The sequence below is a fragment of the Orcinus orca genome, chromosome 13 (assembly GCF_937001465.1).
Source record: "Orcinus orca chromosome 13, mOrcOrc1.1, whole genome shotgun sequence".
Lineage (NCBI taxonomy): Eukaryota > Metazoa > Chordata > Mammalia > Artiodactyla > Delphinidae > Orcinus > Orcinus orca.
This window is the reverse complement of record NC_064571.1, coordinates 71853224-71870523: the sequence shown is the minus strand read 5'-3', so window position 1 is coordinate 71870523 and position 17300 is coordinate 71853224. Positions and strand designations below refer to the sequence as shown.

Below are 17300 nucleotides of genomic sequence, written 5' to 3'. Positions count from 1 at the left end.
AGCCACAACTACTGAGCCCGCATGCTGCGATTACTGAGCCCGTGCGCCTAGAGCCTGTGCTCCGCAACAAGAGAAGCCACCGCAATGAGAAGGCCACGCACCGCAACGAAGAGTAGCCCCCGCTCCCTGAAACTAGAGAAAGCCCGCGCGCAGCAATGAAAACCCATCACAGCCAAAAATAATAAATAAAATAAATTTATAAAACAAAAAACATTCTCATGTTGTCCAGAAAATGTCTCACAAGTTTTATTTCTCTAACCACTTTGAGTTTCGTTTTGCTTTCGTTTTCTATTGTGGTAAAATACACATTAAAATTTACTGTTTTAACCATTTTTAAGTGTACACTTGGCATTAAGTACATTCACATTGTTATGCAACCATCACTACCATCCATCTCCAGAACTTTAAACACTAACTCCCCATCCCCCTCTACCTTCATTCCCTGGCAACCACCATTCTACTTTCTGTCTCTGGGAATGAGACTATTCTAGGTACCTCATATAAGTGTAATCATACAGTATTTGTCCTTTTATGTCTGGCTTATTTCACTGAGCATAATGTCAAGGTTCATCCATGTTGAATTATGTGTCAGGATTTCGTTCCTTTTTAAGGTTGAATAATATCCTCATATGTATATACCACATTATTTATCCATTCGTGTTGTTTCCCCTTTTAGCTATTGCGAATAATGTTGCTATGAACATTGGTGTACAAATATCTGTTCCTGCTTTCATTTCTTTTGGGTGTATATCCAGAAATTGCTGGATCATAAGGTACTTCCGTTTAATTGTTTTGAGAAGCAAACTGTTTTCCACAGTGGTTGCACCTATTTACATTTCCACCAGCAATGCACAAGCATTCAATTTTTCTACATCCTTGCTGACACTGTTTTATTTTTTGACGATCAATATAGCTATCCTAATGTGTGTGAAGTTGTATCTCATTGTAGCTTTGATTTGCATTTCCTTAGTGATTAGTGATGTTGAGCATCTTTTCATGTGCTTATTGGCCACCTGTATGTATCTTTTGGAGATTTATCCAAGTCCTTTACTGAAGTCCTTTATTCAAGTACTTTTTAAATTGGTTGTTGGGTTGTAGGAATTTCTTATATATTTTGAATACTGATTTTTTAAATTAAATATATGAAATATTTGCAAATACTGATATTTTCTCCCATTCTGTGGGTTGCCTTTTCACTGTTGATAATGGCCTTTGATGCACAGGTTTTTAATTTTTAATGAAATCCAATTTATCTTTTCTTTTGTTGCCTGTGCTTTTAGCATCATATCCAAGAAATCATTGTCAAATCCAATTATGAAGATTTCCCTGTTTTAAGAGTTTTAGCTCTTAGGTCTTTGATCCATTTGAGTTAGTTTTTATATATGGTGTAGAGGAAGGGTCCAAATTTATTCTCTTGCATGTGGATATCAGATTTTCCCAACATTTACTGAAAAGACTGCCCTTTCCTCATTGACTTCTCTTGGCACCACTGTCAAAAATTATTTGACCACATATTTGAGGGTTCATTTCTGGGCTTTCCATTCTGTTCCATTTACCTCTATGCCTGTCTTTATGCCATTACCACACTGTTTTGATTACTGTAGCTTTGTAGTATAGGTGTCCTTTTAATTTTTGAAATACATTCCCTCTTTATGGCTCATGTTGAGTTCTATAACTCTCTTTGCATGTTGCCTGAAGAGACTGGCATTCTCTGTAGTACCCAAATTTAGCCAGGACCCAGGCACAACTGTGCAATCAGGTAGGGGAAGGGGAAACAAGCAGGTAAATCTTTCAATATGGTGTCTGGTTTCTTTGGAAAAGAAAAGGCACAGTCACTGGAGTAAAACTGTATGCCTTTATTACACATAAAATGAGTCATTAAAATACAGTTTGTCCATGTGCAGAAACATTATTATACATTCAATTCTGAAGGTAGTTTTATACGACCAATAAAAGGAACAGTCTAAAAGTGGGAAGAATAAAGACAAGAGTGAGAAGGAGCTAAAAGGCAGAGCTTTATCTGTCAAAGTGCTAAGGCCTATGTGCACAAAGATTTTAAACTAAGACCAACATAAGGTCATTTCTTCCATTCTGATTTCTCTTAAGGTATGATGCAATGAGTCACAGAATTAAGACGGGTTTAAAAAAAATAGGTCATAGCACTTACGGCTAAGAGAAAGGTTTTTAATTTCTAGAGTTTCACTTATCATGTACTCTAGATCTTTCATGGGTTCTAGAAATTTCGTGAAGTCTCTAATAACAAACTTGCTCTTCAATCAGTAGTTTATTATCAGAGAACAAATTGTCAGGTCCTGCCCAGCCCAGAATCTGTCTCCTTATGCAACAAGCAGGTGACCAAATTTGAGACTCTGGAAGAGTTTCATTAATTTAAAGCTTGTTCGAAGTGATTACATATAGGTTCAGATGGGGTCACTTCAAATTGCTATGCCTGAAAACCTAAAATGAAAACAACTGCTGACTTGGGGTCCAAGTCCAACTCCAGCATTCCCAAGCTCTAGGTATCTGAAAACATTAGACACTGGTGTTTTGAAAAGAACTGACCCAAGAAATGTAAAATTTTATGTACCACACTTTCCGTAGGAAGGACATAGACTGTGTGTAAAATAAGTTACCTTCAGACATTTTGACATTAAATGCATTGCTTTCTTATTGGGCTAATCTGAATTTTAAATATTAAGTATTTAAAAAGGGATCCATGATTAAAGTTAATAAAGTGCTGACTCAAGTTGGTTTAATATAGTATTTATGAGCCAATGTTTGTGTCACTAAGACACAGGTGCACACTCCTAAATCCTGAGCAGTGGCAAAAGCTGTCACTAGACAGACAATATAGTTCAACAGAAAACTATTACTTAGCCCACAAAATGCCTCAAATCAAATTCCATGTTCCACTCATGGCAATTCATTACATTATGGGAACCCAAAACTTAAAAAAAAAAATTCGGTAAAAGGGAAAGAATAATTCCAAGTTTACTTAAATCTATCTTAAATCCAGTCTTGGGTTTACCTTTCTTCTCTCCTAGGCACTCGATAGGTTTTGTAGTCAAGATGAAAGTCAGGATTTAAAAAATTCCCTTTAGTTTCTTTTGAGCTTGAAGAACCAGGAAAGTTGAGTTTGCAGTTATTCTTCAGGACAACCCACTATCTAGTCACAGCCCATCTCCACAGCTCATCATCTCTCTCTTCCAGGGTTAGTCTGTCCTTTTTGTTATAAGGAAATCTTTGTAGGGATTCCCTTTTTAGGTTAAGACTGAAAGATACACAGAGGTATAGAGATTCCTTAGTTTATACAGTCCCTATGAAAGAAACCCAATCTTCTGTTTAATGTCACTAAGTATAAGGAAAATACAGGATATCTGTCCTCCTAGTTCCTGGACAGAGTTGAGACTGTATTACATGGTGGAATACACCTCATAATTTTTGACTAAAAGGTGACCATGGATATTTTGGAATACAGAATTCAAGTTGCAAATCCAGTAACTCCGGTAAGGAAAGTTCAATAATAAGCACTGACAAAACATATTCATTTATCCTTTTAAAACCTTTCTACCAGAAAGTCTTAAAGAATTAGGATTTAGGCCACTTTATAAGGGGTAGTGTCCGGCTGAAGCCTCTTTTAATGCAAGTTGTGACTTAGAAGTAGAAAGGAAAAAAAAAGTCAATTCTACAATATTAGAAGAAAAAGAACAGTAATTTTATCCATTATGGAGGGAAAAAGGGGATGAAATATCTCTAACAATTTTAAATGAATACACTTCCTTCTCACCAGTCTATAAGATGAAAATCAAGGTTATGTTTTTTTATTCCCTTTAGCTTATTTTGGGTTTGACAGGAAAGCTGCATTATTTACCAAATTGTTATTTGAAAGGGTTAGTTGAACATAAGATGAAGCATCTTTACTGACATACTGAACAGTATTCATTGAAAGGGATTGCTTTCGGCCTGATTTTCTCAATTTAGGTATTACCAAGAGATTCCTTGAAATTCTGATTAATCTCTAGATCTTCCAGTGACAGTTGTCAAAAAAAGGTAAATTTTATCAACCTGGCTCAATTCCACACTGTAATTTCATGTAGGGGCAATGCCTTTCTTTTCTTTCTTCATGTTTTGCCAAGTGCCTCAAATGCTTCTATTTCGTAGTTCATTTACTCTTAAACTTCCAACACGTCTTGGGAAATAACGTAGCATATATTACTCCTTGAGCTGTGAACTAGACATGTGCTGTATGGTTACTACTTTTAGGAAGACCTTTTACAACTTACATGACTGCTTTTCTTTACCTTTGCTTAACCAGAACCTTAGCACAGTGCTTAGCACATAGATGTTCAAAGGTATTTGAATTAATGAATAACATGATTTATGTACAAGAATTAGAAACATGCGAAATTTGATTTGTGAAGACCACTCTTGGTCAACTAGTGTTAAAAGCGATGAACACAGGTTTCTAAGACTCTGTGATGTAAATAAAGGAAAGCCGGGGATCCAAGTTGAAGCTGTGTCGTGATGTACTGCTCTTTCTCGATTAACTGCAGTCCAACTATACCTTAGGGTCCTATGTCATTACCTGAATATGAATTTTACTTCCTATGAGGTAGGAATAAATAACAGTAAGGACATATTAGAAATTGGGGGGGGGGTGGTCTTTGTAAACAGTCATCATGAACTGGTTCACACACATTTAAATATTTCACCTTCATTCGTATCTACCATATACGGGAATTACGAGGATGCAGATGTTCCCTGAGACTTAAAATTTTTCCTTTACAGATAGTGTATTTTCAGCAAAGATTTAGCGCTGTTCTCTTAGACATCTAAACTAGTCTCAATGTCTTTGGGAAGCCCTATGTTTGAATTTTCAATTTTTGAAAAATAATAAGGCCGTCTTTTAAAAAACATTCTTGGGACTTCCCTGGTGGTGCAGTGGTTAGGACTCTGTGCTCCCAATGCAGGGGGCACGCGTTCTATTCCTGGATGGGGAACTAAGATCCTGCATGCCACAGAGCGTGGCCTTATGGGGGGCGGGAAGCATTCTTAAGTATCCTAATTTCCAAAAATTGCTCTTTTTATCAGTTAAAATAACCACAACTGAGCAATTGTGGGGAGAACTAGTGAACTACAATTAAAACTGTTTCATGGGTCATTAAGATATTCTTCAAACTCTGACCTTATTTCCTTTCAGGTCACCAATAAAGTTATATATTATTCATTTTTAAAGGACGGGCTATACGCCTTTATTCCCAGAGACTATCTAGGTATCCTTTTGCTTCCTCAATCATATCCTAAAACTAAATATTTACAATCACAAAATGACTTCTCTTGGACAGCAGGACTCGATTATCTCTAGGTATGGTTAACCTCTCCTAACGTTTTGGTTAAGTCCTCATTTCCACAAACACTCTTCCTGACATTAGGGAGATCAACATTCAAGTTCTCTTAGCCCTTCTATCTCCAGATCAATTGGGAAGGACATAAAACTGGCTACAAAACTCACTTCTCAAAGAAGGGAAACAGAAAAAAACTTTTCTATTATCTTCACGATATTATTTCTTCACATAAACCCTATGGCCTGGAAGGTGGTGGAAGTGAATGTTTGCTAATGAATTATTAACCACTGTGGAGAAAGGAAAACCTATTCCCGCCACCCCCCACCCCGAGATATTTTCTTGCCACTCTTTGTCTTAGAAGCAAACAATGGGCACATTAAAAAACAATGCACTGTGTTTTGTTTTGTTTTTACTTTCCCAGTAACATTAGGTGGTTAGGAGAGAGAACAGTTCAAGGGTGAAAGCACAGAGACAGACATATTAGGAGAATTTAATATTTTTACTAGAGTTCTGAAAGAAATACGCTACCCTGATTTATCACCAAATTCCTCATTTTACTATCTTCTATGCAATCTGTTGGTAATCTTCCAATAGTAGTATAAGACAACAACTGAAGGCCCTTACCCACACCACTTTCACATGTATGTCAGACCTCAAGATGCACCGAAAACTCCAAGGTTTTTATTTCCACTTTAATTATCTTTTACTTAATAATAAAATGAAAAATAAGAATATATGAATACATACAATCTATATACATATATTTATTGCAAATACTTAAAATTCTTATGTAAAATGATTTTTCTATATTTGTGAAAAAATATGACTTTTTAAATGGTGTTGACACCAACTTCTCTGTACATACCCTCAATTCCAATGTTAACAATTCCTTTAAAAAGGCAAAAGACACAAAAGTTTAGCATTTACCAAACCAGTCTGTACAAATCTTTTAGCCAGAAGGAAAAAAAAAATAGCTTGTGGTAAATAAGTCAACTTTCTTTTAAAATAAAAAATAAACTCCAAAACTCTTCCCCTTATTGCATTTTTTTGGAAATAATCTGAGTGTCTTTAGAGTAACTTCCTTTGAAATAATTTGTGCCTTAACAGTGAGGCCCTACATCAAACATACCTTATATGAGAAATTCAAAGTCTCCCACTGTCACTTTTTACATAGATATTAAAATATATATTACTTAAAATATATTACTGGAAAGCTATTTTTAAAATTGATCTTTAATAGTTGTATCAAATGTAAAGCATTAAAAAAAATAAGTAACCAAGAATCTATGAAGGTCTTACTTCCAACTTTAGGAACTGCTTTACCTATTGTCCTCTTTCAATAGGTTATGTAGGTATTGAAACACGGTAGGAAAGATCCCTGCCTATCATCATGTTTCTCGGAGTCTCTTTGGACTATTCTATAAATTGAGCTGCAAACTACCCTTGGCCAAGTTTTTGTACTTAGCACATTGTTGTAATGCAACAGGGAGACTTTTCTCTCCTTGCTGTGAAATCTGTAGGTCACAGAGAAAACAACCCTGGTACTGCTTACTGACAATGAGCTCTAGAAACAAAGAGTGATGTAATGACCAGAGAAGACCCCCTCATTATAACAAATAATTTCACCCAAGAGTTCTTTAAGGACTCTTAGGTGAAGAAAGGCAGTAAGAGCAATTAGGATGGTAAACAGTCCAATTATTAATGTACCAATTTATGCCTTCACCTGGAAGGCAATGACGTCCTCCTTTGGCTATTTAAATCTGTGATAACTCCTAAAATGTCTACACTGTGTGCCTTCCCAGCCCATGTAAGTATGCTTCCCCTGCCCCAAGAAAAATTTCCCATCTGCCAGACCTTATTCTTAAAGATGTTACATGGGGTACCACAGACAGCTTCAGTATCTTCAACACAGGGGTTATGGAGGGCAAACAACTCCAGGCTATTTGGCTTTATTTTCTGTTTAATAGGATGGAGTATTTTAATAAAAATTCTTTAAAATTTAGGGAGTCTTCTCTACTAGACAACTTAGAACATTCCCAAGTAAGACTGAGATGATATATTGTTAATGCCACCTCCCCAAGGTGACCTGAAGTGGAAGGTTATCTGAAGGCTTGAGAAGCATACCCTGGAGGCATAAGCATCAGGCATAATGCCTGACTAGTCACTGGAAATAGTGCAACTTAATACCATAAAAATAAGCTTAGCACTTATTAGAAACATTTCAGACTGAATTGAACGGTAAAGTAACTGAAAACCTAAGATAAAAACTGCTTTAAAGGTACTGGAATACCATATTCTAATAATTTAAAGGTTTTCTTGTTCCTACTGCTTCATTTTCAAAAGGGCCAGATTGTAATTTTTCTTTTTTCTTCTCAGCTCAGTCAGCACAAGATGAATGACCTTCTATGTGAAACCGTTTTGAAACTGATAGATTGCATTCAATTTTCTACCAATCTAAGAGAATCTAACTATTCTCTCATTTAGTCAAGAGTGAGGCAGTGTACCTAGTTGACGATTTATTGAATATTTTATTAGCTGGGTATTACCTGTAAAGAGAATCTGGTGAATAGTAATGCTTAGGACCTATCTGCAAGAGCCTGGGTCAAGATGAATAGGCACGATATGGTTTGCTCTCTAAATGGACTTGAAAATCCCTGATGCCTTTCCTCCTTTCCTGGTTAGTCTGTCCATCCTCAGATTAAGAGAACCATGGAGGAGAGACTTTCTATGATAGGAAAGGTGTGAAGAAGAAAAATCATTTTGAAAAACCAAATTGGTTAACTCGTGCTCACCGTGGGGTCGGTTCTGAAACAGTCAACCACTTCCGGCAGCAGACCACCCCTCAGTCCTGCCACTCAAGTGGGGAGTGAGGAAGCTGGGAATGGAGAGTTTTAACTAGCAATAGGTCTTTTTAACACCCCCTGGGATTACCCAGGGCACTGAAAGTTTGGGAACAGAACCATGGTTTCTGACTCCTACTGGTTATTGGCTGGAGAACTTGCTCCTTATCCCTGGATCCTTACAGATTTCTTACCTCTTAGCTATGTGTGTGCTGGAAGAAAAAGGGAAGTTAGAAGGACATCAAATTATCTTGGTTGAAACTAGAACACAGATATTAATCCTATATTTGCTTTGGGCCACAAAAAACTCAGAAACAAAAAATAAAAAATAGAAGTAAATAGTTTCTTATGGGGTTTGAAAGTATTAAAAGAGTGTATGTATAATGCAGGAGGTGAGGTAGGGAGGGGTGGGTAGCAGAATGCGTGCAAAGCTAAGATTACTACTGCCTACTTGCCCCTAATCTGGAATGTGACTTAGTTAACGAGTCTAAACTGTTCTGCAGGGGGCTCCCCTGGTGGCGCAGTGGTTGAGAGCCCGCCTGCTGATGCAGGGGACACGGGTTCGTGCCCCGGTCCGGGAAGATCCCACATGCCGTGGAGCGGCTGGGCCCGTGAGCCATGGCCGCTGAGCCTGCGCGTCCGGAGCCTGTGCTCCGCAACGGGAGAGGCCACCACAGCGAGAGACCCGTGTACCGCAAAAAACAAACAAACAAAAAACTGTTCTGCATTTTGTATATATCACATCCTGAATATTAAGTACAACTATGACTGTACTAGGTTGCACTAATAATGTATGTCCTTTACATACGTGAAATTAGGAGATTTGAAATCAATATGCAAATGATACACATTGACAATCCCCAACTTTTTAATACCGAATTCTGGTAAATTGTAGATTTATTTTAATGTTCTTTAACCATGACCTAAATGTATGTACTCAAAAATTCTTTAGTCACTAGAGACAGAATTCAACATAAAGGAAACAAAAAATAAACAAAAACAAAAATTTGCAGCTGATTTCTTTTCCTTTCTAGATGTTTCCTAAGTCATTCACTAAAGCCCCTTTACATTAGAAATTTCTAGTGTGTAGAGAGCAGTAGTCCAAGAAAGGGGACATGTTTTCTAAAACAGGAAAAGTGTCTGACTTTTACGGTGTGTGTGTGTGCGCACGCACATGTGTATGTTCAGAGTAATATATAAGATTACCCTCATATTCCTCAGATGCCTGGGAGGTCAAAACAGGTTTAACAGAATGGGCAAATGTGGTATTAATGAGTTTTTCTACCTGTAGCAACAGCTAACTGTAGAACATTAGGTTAACAGTTTGGGAGAGAAGAGGATGAGAGGGGCTACTTTGTTTCTAGTGTTAAAATTGTTTTCCAAAGTTCTTTATGTTCAGTTCAACAGTTTCTGCACCTTTACTCTGCTTACCCAACAAAACACATAGTTCAAATCACCCTATCACTAACACTTTTCTGTTAATTTTATACTAGTATTTCAAACTTGTTTGTAAGCTCCCACGAATGACTAAATCCTCGGAGATCATTGCTGGAATTACTGCCCTGCACAGGTGATGGTAACCCAAGGGGCCCCGCGAGGCAAACTTTTCATGGACCATGCACGCTGCTTCAGGGCAAGGGAGTGGGATTAGGGAACAGCAGGGATCCACAAACTGCAAGCAGAGTGCCTGGCAATAGTACTCGTTTATGGAAGCCAAGAACCAAGTCAGAATTTTCAGAGTCTCAAGTACTGCCTGTGAAATTAATACCTTATCAAAAATTTCAACTTGAGAAGGTTCCATCTAAGGTAAAGGGACCGAGTAAACCCTGAATCCAAATCCTGTGAAGGCTGAATAACCTACGTAAAGCCTGCGGTCAAGACATAATCAACATGAGTGGTCATTTCTTCAGACCATTCCCTCACTCCTTTCTTTTCCTAGCCTCTTAAGAAAGGGCAGAAGGGAAATCGCTTCCTTTCACCATGCATGGCATTAAACTTTTCAAAGTCACATGAAGTGGAACATCAATCTGAAGTCAAAGTAATACATTATTACCTAAACACCTGGAAAAATGTTAAAACAAGATGTGACATATTTACATGATTTTGTAAGTGCAAACTTGTCACAAATTCACAAAGTCTTGACTTGGACTTACTATACAAGGTGCTTTTCCTCTAAAATGTAAGATCTGTACTCTGTATTCCTGATTAAGTAACACTTGTCTCTTAAGACAACTGAAACCTAGTTTATTTCTGTGATTCCAAAAGAACTCAAAAACCACATCTGTCAACCCTTCCCCCCTTCCTGCCTTCTTTACAGTGTGTTCTCCCGGTCTCATTACCGAACGACAAGGCAGGAGACACACAGTTTGGAGGGGCCAATGCAATCATCGTGGCAGAAGGCTCCACACCCCTTGCACATGATCATGGCTTTCAATCGGCAGTAACATTTCGAAGGTGTGTCCTCTATGCTGTTCTCTTCAGGAAAGGCCTGAACAGGAATGGTCTGGCCGTGGTTGCTGGGATTCATAGCTTGGCTAGCAGGGATGGTTGTGACAGTCACTGAAAAGGACATGACATCACCGACATTGCTAGATACCTGGCTACAGTCAGGCATCCCCGGTACAGCAGAGTTATGGTCCATGTCCGATGAGGTGGAGACGTTGATCATGCCTCTGTAGCTTGGCCCAATCTGTGTGGGGCTTCCATACAGCTTTGGGGTTTGCAGTGGTGGAAGGAGTAGAGACTGATGGGTAGGGCTGTCTGCAGGTAGAGGAAGAGCAGTAGAATTGAAAAGCTCAGGGCTGCTCCGCACGGTCTTACCTCTCACTGCGTGAGCCATCTGCTTCTGTGCTGCCTGAATAAAATCTCTGGCTAGGGTCTTCTCATCAAATGTTTGGCCTCTAGTGAACAGGTAATTTTCCTTGCTTAAAGTGGTTTGCTCAGGCACTGGCATCTCTGCCTTCACATTCTTTTTAGCTGAACAATCACTGGTGGATAGGGTTTCTCTACTGTGGGGTCCTGAACTTGCTTCACACTTGCCAGAACTCTGGGAAGCCTGCGGCTCCTCCTTCACCATGACAGATTCTTGCTCATCACCAGTACTTTCCTCATCAGTATCATCTTCTTTACCGCTGCTACTATCTCCTGCTGCATTTTTACAATCTGTATATCCCATCTTCAAGGCCTCAGTGGGGCTACTTAGACAAAATCGGTCTTCGGGGTTTACAGAATGGGTCCTCCTAAGGCTCTCTGAACCCCGGCCATAGGTGGAAATGTTAAGTAAGTAGTGACCTGCCATGGCAGGCTTGGATGTCCTTCTGCTGGCAAAACCCAGCATAAACCTCTGGCTTGTGGAGATGTCCTCTAACTGGAAACCTGAGTGAGTGAAGTTGAACTGGGAGGGCTGCACAAACGAGAGAACATTCTGCCTCCGAACCCTTTGGATGAGTGTCTGAAGGATCTGATCTTGGGTTGCTTTACTTAGTCCTTCTTGGTATTGGTGTGTGTCAATGCTAGCGTCCCTTAGATCCTTACCTGAAAAGAGCTGAAGGGGTCTTGGAACCTGGGGGAGCTGCTTACTTTGCAAACTTTTACCCAGTTGCTGTGTAGCTGGATGGGACTGTCTCTCATTAACTTCCTCTCTGGTGCTATTTTCTGTTACGCTGGTACCTGCGAGTGCTCCTATCATCATCCCCTTTTCCTCTTTTGTAGTTAGTGGAACAGTTTTCATTTCAACTTTGGTGAGAGGTTTAGGCAGAATTTGCTCCAGGGGAACATCTTTGCCTTGCAGCAGCTGAGTTACCAAAGGATTATTAGCAGGGATATTAGAGCTTGGCCTTGAAATGGGTCCATTCATACTTGAAGAAGCTCCTGGGGTCTTAAGGCTAGAAGCTGCTGGCAAAGTGCTCGAGGATGGAGCTGATCCAGTAGGTGCTATGGTTACAACGACCTGGGGTACAGGAAGCTTCTCTAAAGAGGCTGTTGCTAATAAAGATGTTAAAGGGGAGGGAGTCATGTCCACTGAAGCACTAGCACTTATCTCTGCTGAGGCTGGAGGGTTTGGTGTATTCTTACTAGAACCTGCTTTGGGCTCAACTGTGCCATCGACTGCAAAATGAACAGGTGAGGCACCTGCGATTAGAGCAGGATCTGCTGGAGTAGGAGGTGCTTTCTCCTGCCTACCATTACTGGGCCCTTGTGGGTGGCTAAGAGAGGCCACCGTGGCTGCCGCCCTGGTGGGGTTCAGTTTTTCATTACTTACTTTCCCTAAAGCTGGTGGGGGTGTGTTAGCGTGGGCTGGTGACGGGACACTTGAGCACGCTCCACTGATGGCAGATGGTGGAGGCACTGAGGAGGTTTGCTGTAGTTGTGCTCCAGAGACACTGTGAGACTGTGCCTGGCCTGGGGTCTTGGTCTCAGATTGGGGCTGAGTCTCTGGACCACAGGGTAAAAGCTCTCTCGTACCTCCCCTGCTTCCAGTTCCTGCCAGTTCCAGTGTGGGGCCCTTTCCAGTTTCACTGACTCTGTTTGAGTCTGGACTCCCTCCTCTAGCAGTTCTCCTTTCAGCCCCCTCTCCTGGACCTTGTCCACCCCCTGGGCCAGGTCCTGGAATGGTCCCTCCAACTGAGGCGGCTGCAGCAGCTGCGGCTGCAGCAGCAGCTGCTGCCCTCTGTGCTTTGACCAGCTGGGCTTTTGCTTTGATGTCTGCGAGAGTTCTGGCTCCTGTTCTGTTAGGACTAGTGATGGAGATTGGAAAACGAGCCCTGGGAGAGACCTGCGATGTAGGAAACGGCATGGGGGAGATTCTGGAGACCGGGATCTGAAAGAATTAGGGGGGAAAAAAACAACAGAGCTTAGTTTTCATTTATAAGAGCAATCAAACTTCATTAACACAAATTCTGAGTAGGGTGAACCCTATGACAAGGACGGGAAGCCTGTGACTAAGAGACCAAACCATGGGGACAGCCACAAAGGTTTGTCTCCAGGATCCTTTCACCTCCTCTATTGGTGCCAAGGACTCCCCTCCCTCGACATCCACTCCCACCCCAAAGCCTCAAACCTCTTCTTACAACACAGCTCTCTCTTAATGTCATTACTACTCATAACAGCTGATCATTTAAGATACAGACCTTTCTATGGTATCTACATTTTAAAATGTGTGTAAAAGCGAGAAGACAGAAACAGAAGAAATAAAGAAGTAGCACACCATTACTGTCTTTTACTTCTTGGCTTTACTACCGAGGTCCAGAGGAAAATTCTTGTTCTCTTCTCTTTTACACACGCACACTTGCACAGCTAAGCATATAGGCTGAATTATCTCAAATTACAGAGGCTTCTAAACTGCACTGGAAGGAAGACAGTGTGTGATCCACTCTGCCCACCCACATGACGGGGTATGTATATAATGTCTGTAATGTTAACCAATGTCATTCTCACCCCCTGCTGGCATTATACTTATTTGTGGAGCTTTTAAAAAATATACATCCTCTCAGTCCTGTCCTTAAAATTACAAATTAGAACTCCTAGAGAAAAAATGCATTTCTAGAAAGCTTCTTACGAGATTCTGACGCATCATTAGGTTTGAAACCACTGATTTTCATATCATAAAATATTATACCTAAAAGGAATCTGACTCCTGTTCAAAACAATACTTTGAAAGCTACTGGAATTAAGTAGAATGAAGCAGTATCTGGGCCTTTCTAATAGTTGGAAGAATTTAAAAGAGCAAATAACTGTTACAGATGTCCTAGGACATGTAATTAAAAACATATTAAGCCGCTGAGCTCTAAGAAAATGCATGTCATCTTTCTGGAACTCCTTAAATTGAGACTAATAAAATCACTAAAGATTTTTCATTATCTGCAATACCCATTTCTAAAAAGGTCAGCAGTCCTGAAGAATTCTCTGCCATTCAGAAGTTAGACCTCTAGGATTCTGTAACACCTGTCACAAAGCCCACATATTTCTCATCATGAGATATACTCAATCTCTCTCTTAAAGCTGAAATCTACTTTACATCCAACTGCACACAGTATTTTAGAAGCTGCCCAGAATAAGAAAGAAGCAACTGTTGCCCCTTGGTAATACCATCTAGCAGAGACAACTAATAGGGGGAAAACCAGATAAAACTAGAAAATTAAAAACAAGAAAGTAAAAAGCACAGTTGTGGAGGGGAATCATATATAGGGAACAAGCAACCTTACATTAGAATAATCTTGAGAATAACAACATATCCAGCACAATGAAGGATACCTATCATAATGACTGAATATCATTAATAACATGTTGATTAAATAAGGACAATCCTTAAGAGTGGTTAAAATAAAAAGTTTTAATGCTTAAAAATGAGAATTTTCAGTTATTTAGGTAACTAGTCCCATTACCCGTTTATATAGAATAAATGAGATGTTATATATTTTTTTAAAGTACAAAAACCACACAAGCTTTCTAGGCACTGATAACAATTCAACAATTTAACTTATTGAGAAGCCCTACCCTGGTATAGCAAAGGAATTAGATTCTTTCTGTTATAATTGTATACTGAATGGAAAATACATAATGTCTGTTTGAGTTGTCCATCTCTCTATATACATATATGTACACATTTTATATTGTAGATATGCATATATAAAATAGATATATGTGCATATATAATCTTATACACATATACATATATAACATTTGTAATAAAATTCAAATTTTGTTTTTCTATTTAAGTTTTGTTTAAAAGATTTTGTTCTGTTATAAATTACATTAAGCTTTGTCTAAGAAAATGGGATTTGAGATAGGGTCTAAGGTAAGAGTGTTACTAAAGCAACTTCTGGTGGAAAGTTTTTGGGGAAATGAGAAAGAAGTAAAAGAAAGGAAAGAAGTTAAATAACATTAACTTGGTCACAATGGATTTAAGTTTTCAGTGTAGAGTCTCTTTGGATTAGCAGAAAGATGAGGAAATAGAAATGATGGTTCTTACCCAGCCTCATTTATATAAAGTAAAACCTAGACTATAACTCAGCTCTCAGGTTTAGAGATAAGTTCTAATTGACACCCATTAAAGAAAGGTTTCTCATATTTTTAAAAGAAGAATACAAGTGATTATCATAAAACTCAGAATCTCTAGCAAAGCATGACAGTGTATGCTAATGGTAGAAAAATATCAAAAAAAAAAAAGAAAAAGAAAAAAGGAGAGATTCCTAAGTGCTGCAATCACAAATCTTAAAATTAAAAAGTAATGAAGAACATCATACTATTATGGTGCAAAATGAGAGAGAGAAGTCCCACAGTGCATGAAACAGGTCAAGTACTAGTAACTGAGTGTTTCCAAGGGATATTTCCAGGTAGGACTTTGGTTAGTCTAAGTTGAATAAAAAAGGGAAAAGAGTATTTCTATTTGGCTTATTTTGTTTTACTTATATTCTAATGTGAATGAATGCTACCCAGCGCCTGGGTTCATAGTAGACACAACAGTGTTAATAAATACTATTAATAAAATTAAGAATGAACTGCAAACTGATATTAGGCACAAGCCCAAGTACACACTAAGGTAGTGACACTGCTATAGAAATTTAAAAGATCTGATATGCAGCAATATAGGGCTAAAACACAATTAATCACATATCCTAAGCAGTAGAGCTTAGCAAGGCTATTCCATCTTACTAAGGTCCCTCAAGTGACCAGTGGTGACTCATGGCAGCCACACACATTTCCTTTAAAAGGTTGGAACTAAAAGGTAGTTCCAGGCTCTCAGAACATCAAATCAGTTATGGCAGCAATAATTAACACATTATTGACCGGGGATTTTTGTAGAAACTAATGCCTGTGGCCGTAATATGTCTCCAGTCAATAAAGTGTTAAATATCATGGCTCTTGATACAAAGATGTGATCTCTTAATCACATCAATGACCTCCTCCTGTTTATTATTATACTTATTATTTTGTCACATGAGACAAAATACTTTCCATAACTGTCTTAAAATACAAGAGTAGCCAGCAGGGGTGTGGGTGGGGGTGGACTGCATTAGATATTCAGATATCTGAATAAGTATTCAAACCCCAAAAAGGATGTGTGAGGACGCAGTTCTTTTATTTATGATTTTTTTTTATTGGAATACAATTGCTTTACAATGTTGTCTTAGTTTCTGCTGTAGAACAAAGTGAATCAGCTATATATATACATATAAGGATGCAGTTCTAAATGCCTGTTTCTTAATAATTTTACTCGTGTATGACCACAGTTACATGCATATCAAATATATACAACTGCTTCTGCATTAAGAAATACCACAAATATTTGAAACTTAGTAGGTACAACCAAAAACTTAGTGTTCAGACCATCTTTCTTTTTCAATTCTTCCCGCTCTCTTACCTTGAGAGGTGGTACTTTCCGCACCTGGAACCTGTCCCCTCTACTGAGAAAGGGCTGTGGGGAGACTGGAAATGGCTGCTGGTGCTGGCGATCCTCAGTGACACGTGGTCTCTTCTCCCAGCTTGTAGGGGCCTCTTCTTGGGTGACAGAAGGTTTCCTCTTGAGGTTTTCTGGGCTGTGATCAGCCAGAGCTGATGGAGGCTCTTTCATAGTGGTCTCCTGTAGACCTGCTTCTACTATGGGCTTCACTACTGTTGTTTCTACCCCAGGGCTCTTGGGTTTGCTCAGGGATGTAACTAAAGCTTCTTGGCTTTCATTTTTATTATAATTTGAAGTTGTAGTGAGATGACTCTCTTTCTCAGACTTCTGTTCAGCAGAGGCAACTGGCTTTTGCTCCAAGAGAGCCTCATCCTTTGGGCACTTGATGGGAGGGACGCTGCTAAGCTCATCTGTATTGGGAGCTGAGGAAAGCAGGGGCTCTGGGGATTTGGACTTTGGCTGCATCTTATCTTGGCTTTCATGCTCTTCTTTTCTGACTGGTGATGGCAGCTGTAGTACTTCTTCTTTAGACACTAACTGGGGAATTACTGAGACTATATTGACAGGAGAGGCCTCTGAAGGAAGCATGGATTTTGGTTGCTCAGCTGGGGTTTTCTTTACTTTGGGATCGTTGGGTGAAGCTGTCAATTTCTTTGAATCTTCAAGGCTCAGGCCAGAACTAAAAGGTGGAAGAAAGAAATATTGTAGTTGAGA

The 17300-nt window shown here is 39.2% G+C and overlaps 2 protein-coding genes across 4 annotated transcripts in view; both read right to left on the bottom strand.

Annotated features, from left to right (window-relative positions):
* The window catches only part of DTNB (dystrobrevin beta), a 608309-nt gene that overhangs the window by 282485 nt on the left and 308524 nt on the right, over positions 1–17300 (bottom strand). The window lies entirely within an intron of this gene.
* ASXL2 (ASXL transcriptional regulator 2) overlaps positions 1837–17300 on the bottom strand; it is a 133122-nt gene continuing 117658 nt past the window's right edge. For both annotated transcript variants that reach the window (XM_033425089.2, XM_049695717.1), the window contains 2 exons: positions 16548–17265; positions 1837–13004 (listed from right to left, as the gene is read on the bottom strand). In XM_033425089.2, the coding sequence (XP_033280980.1) occupies positions 10521–13004; positions 16548–17265 (3202 nt within the window). In that variant the 3' untranslated portion in view covers positions 1837–10520. The remainder of the gene's footprint in view (positions 13005–16547; positions 17266–17300) is intronic.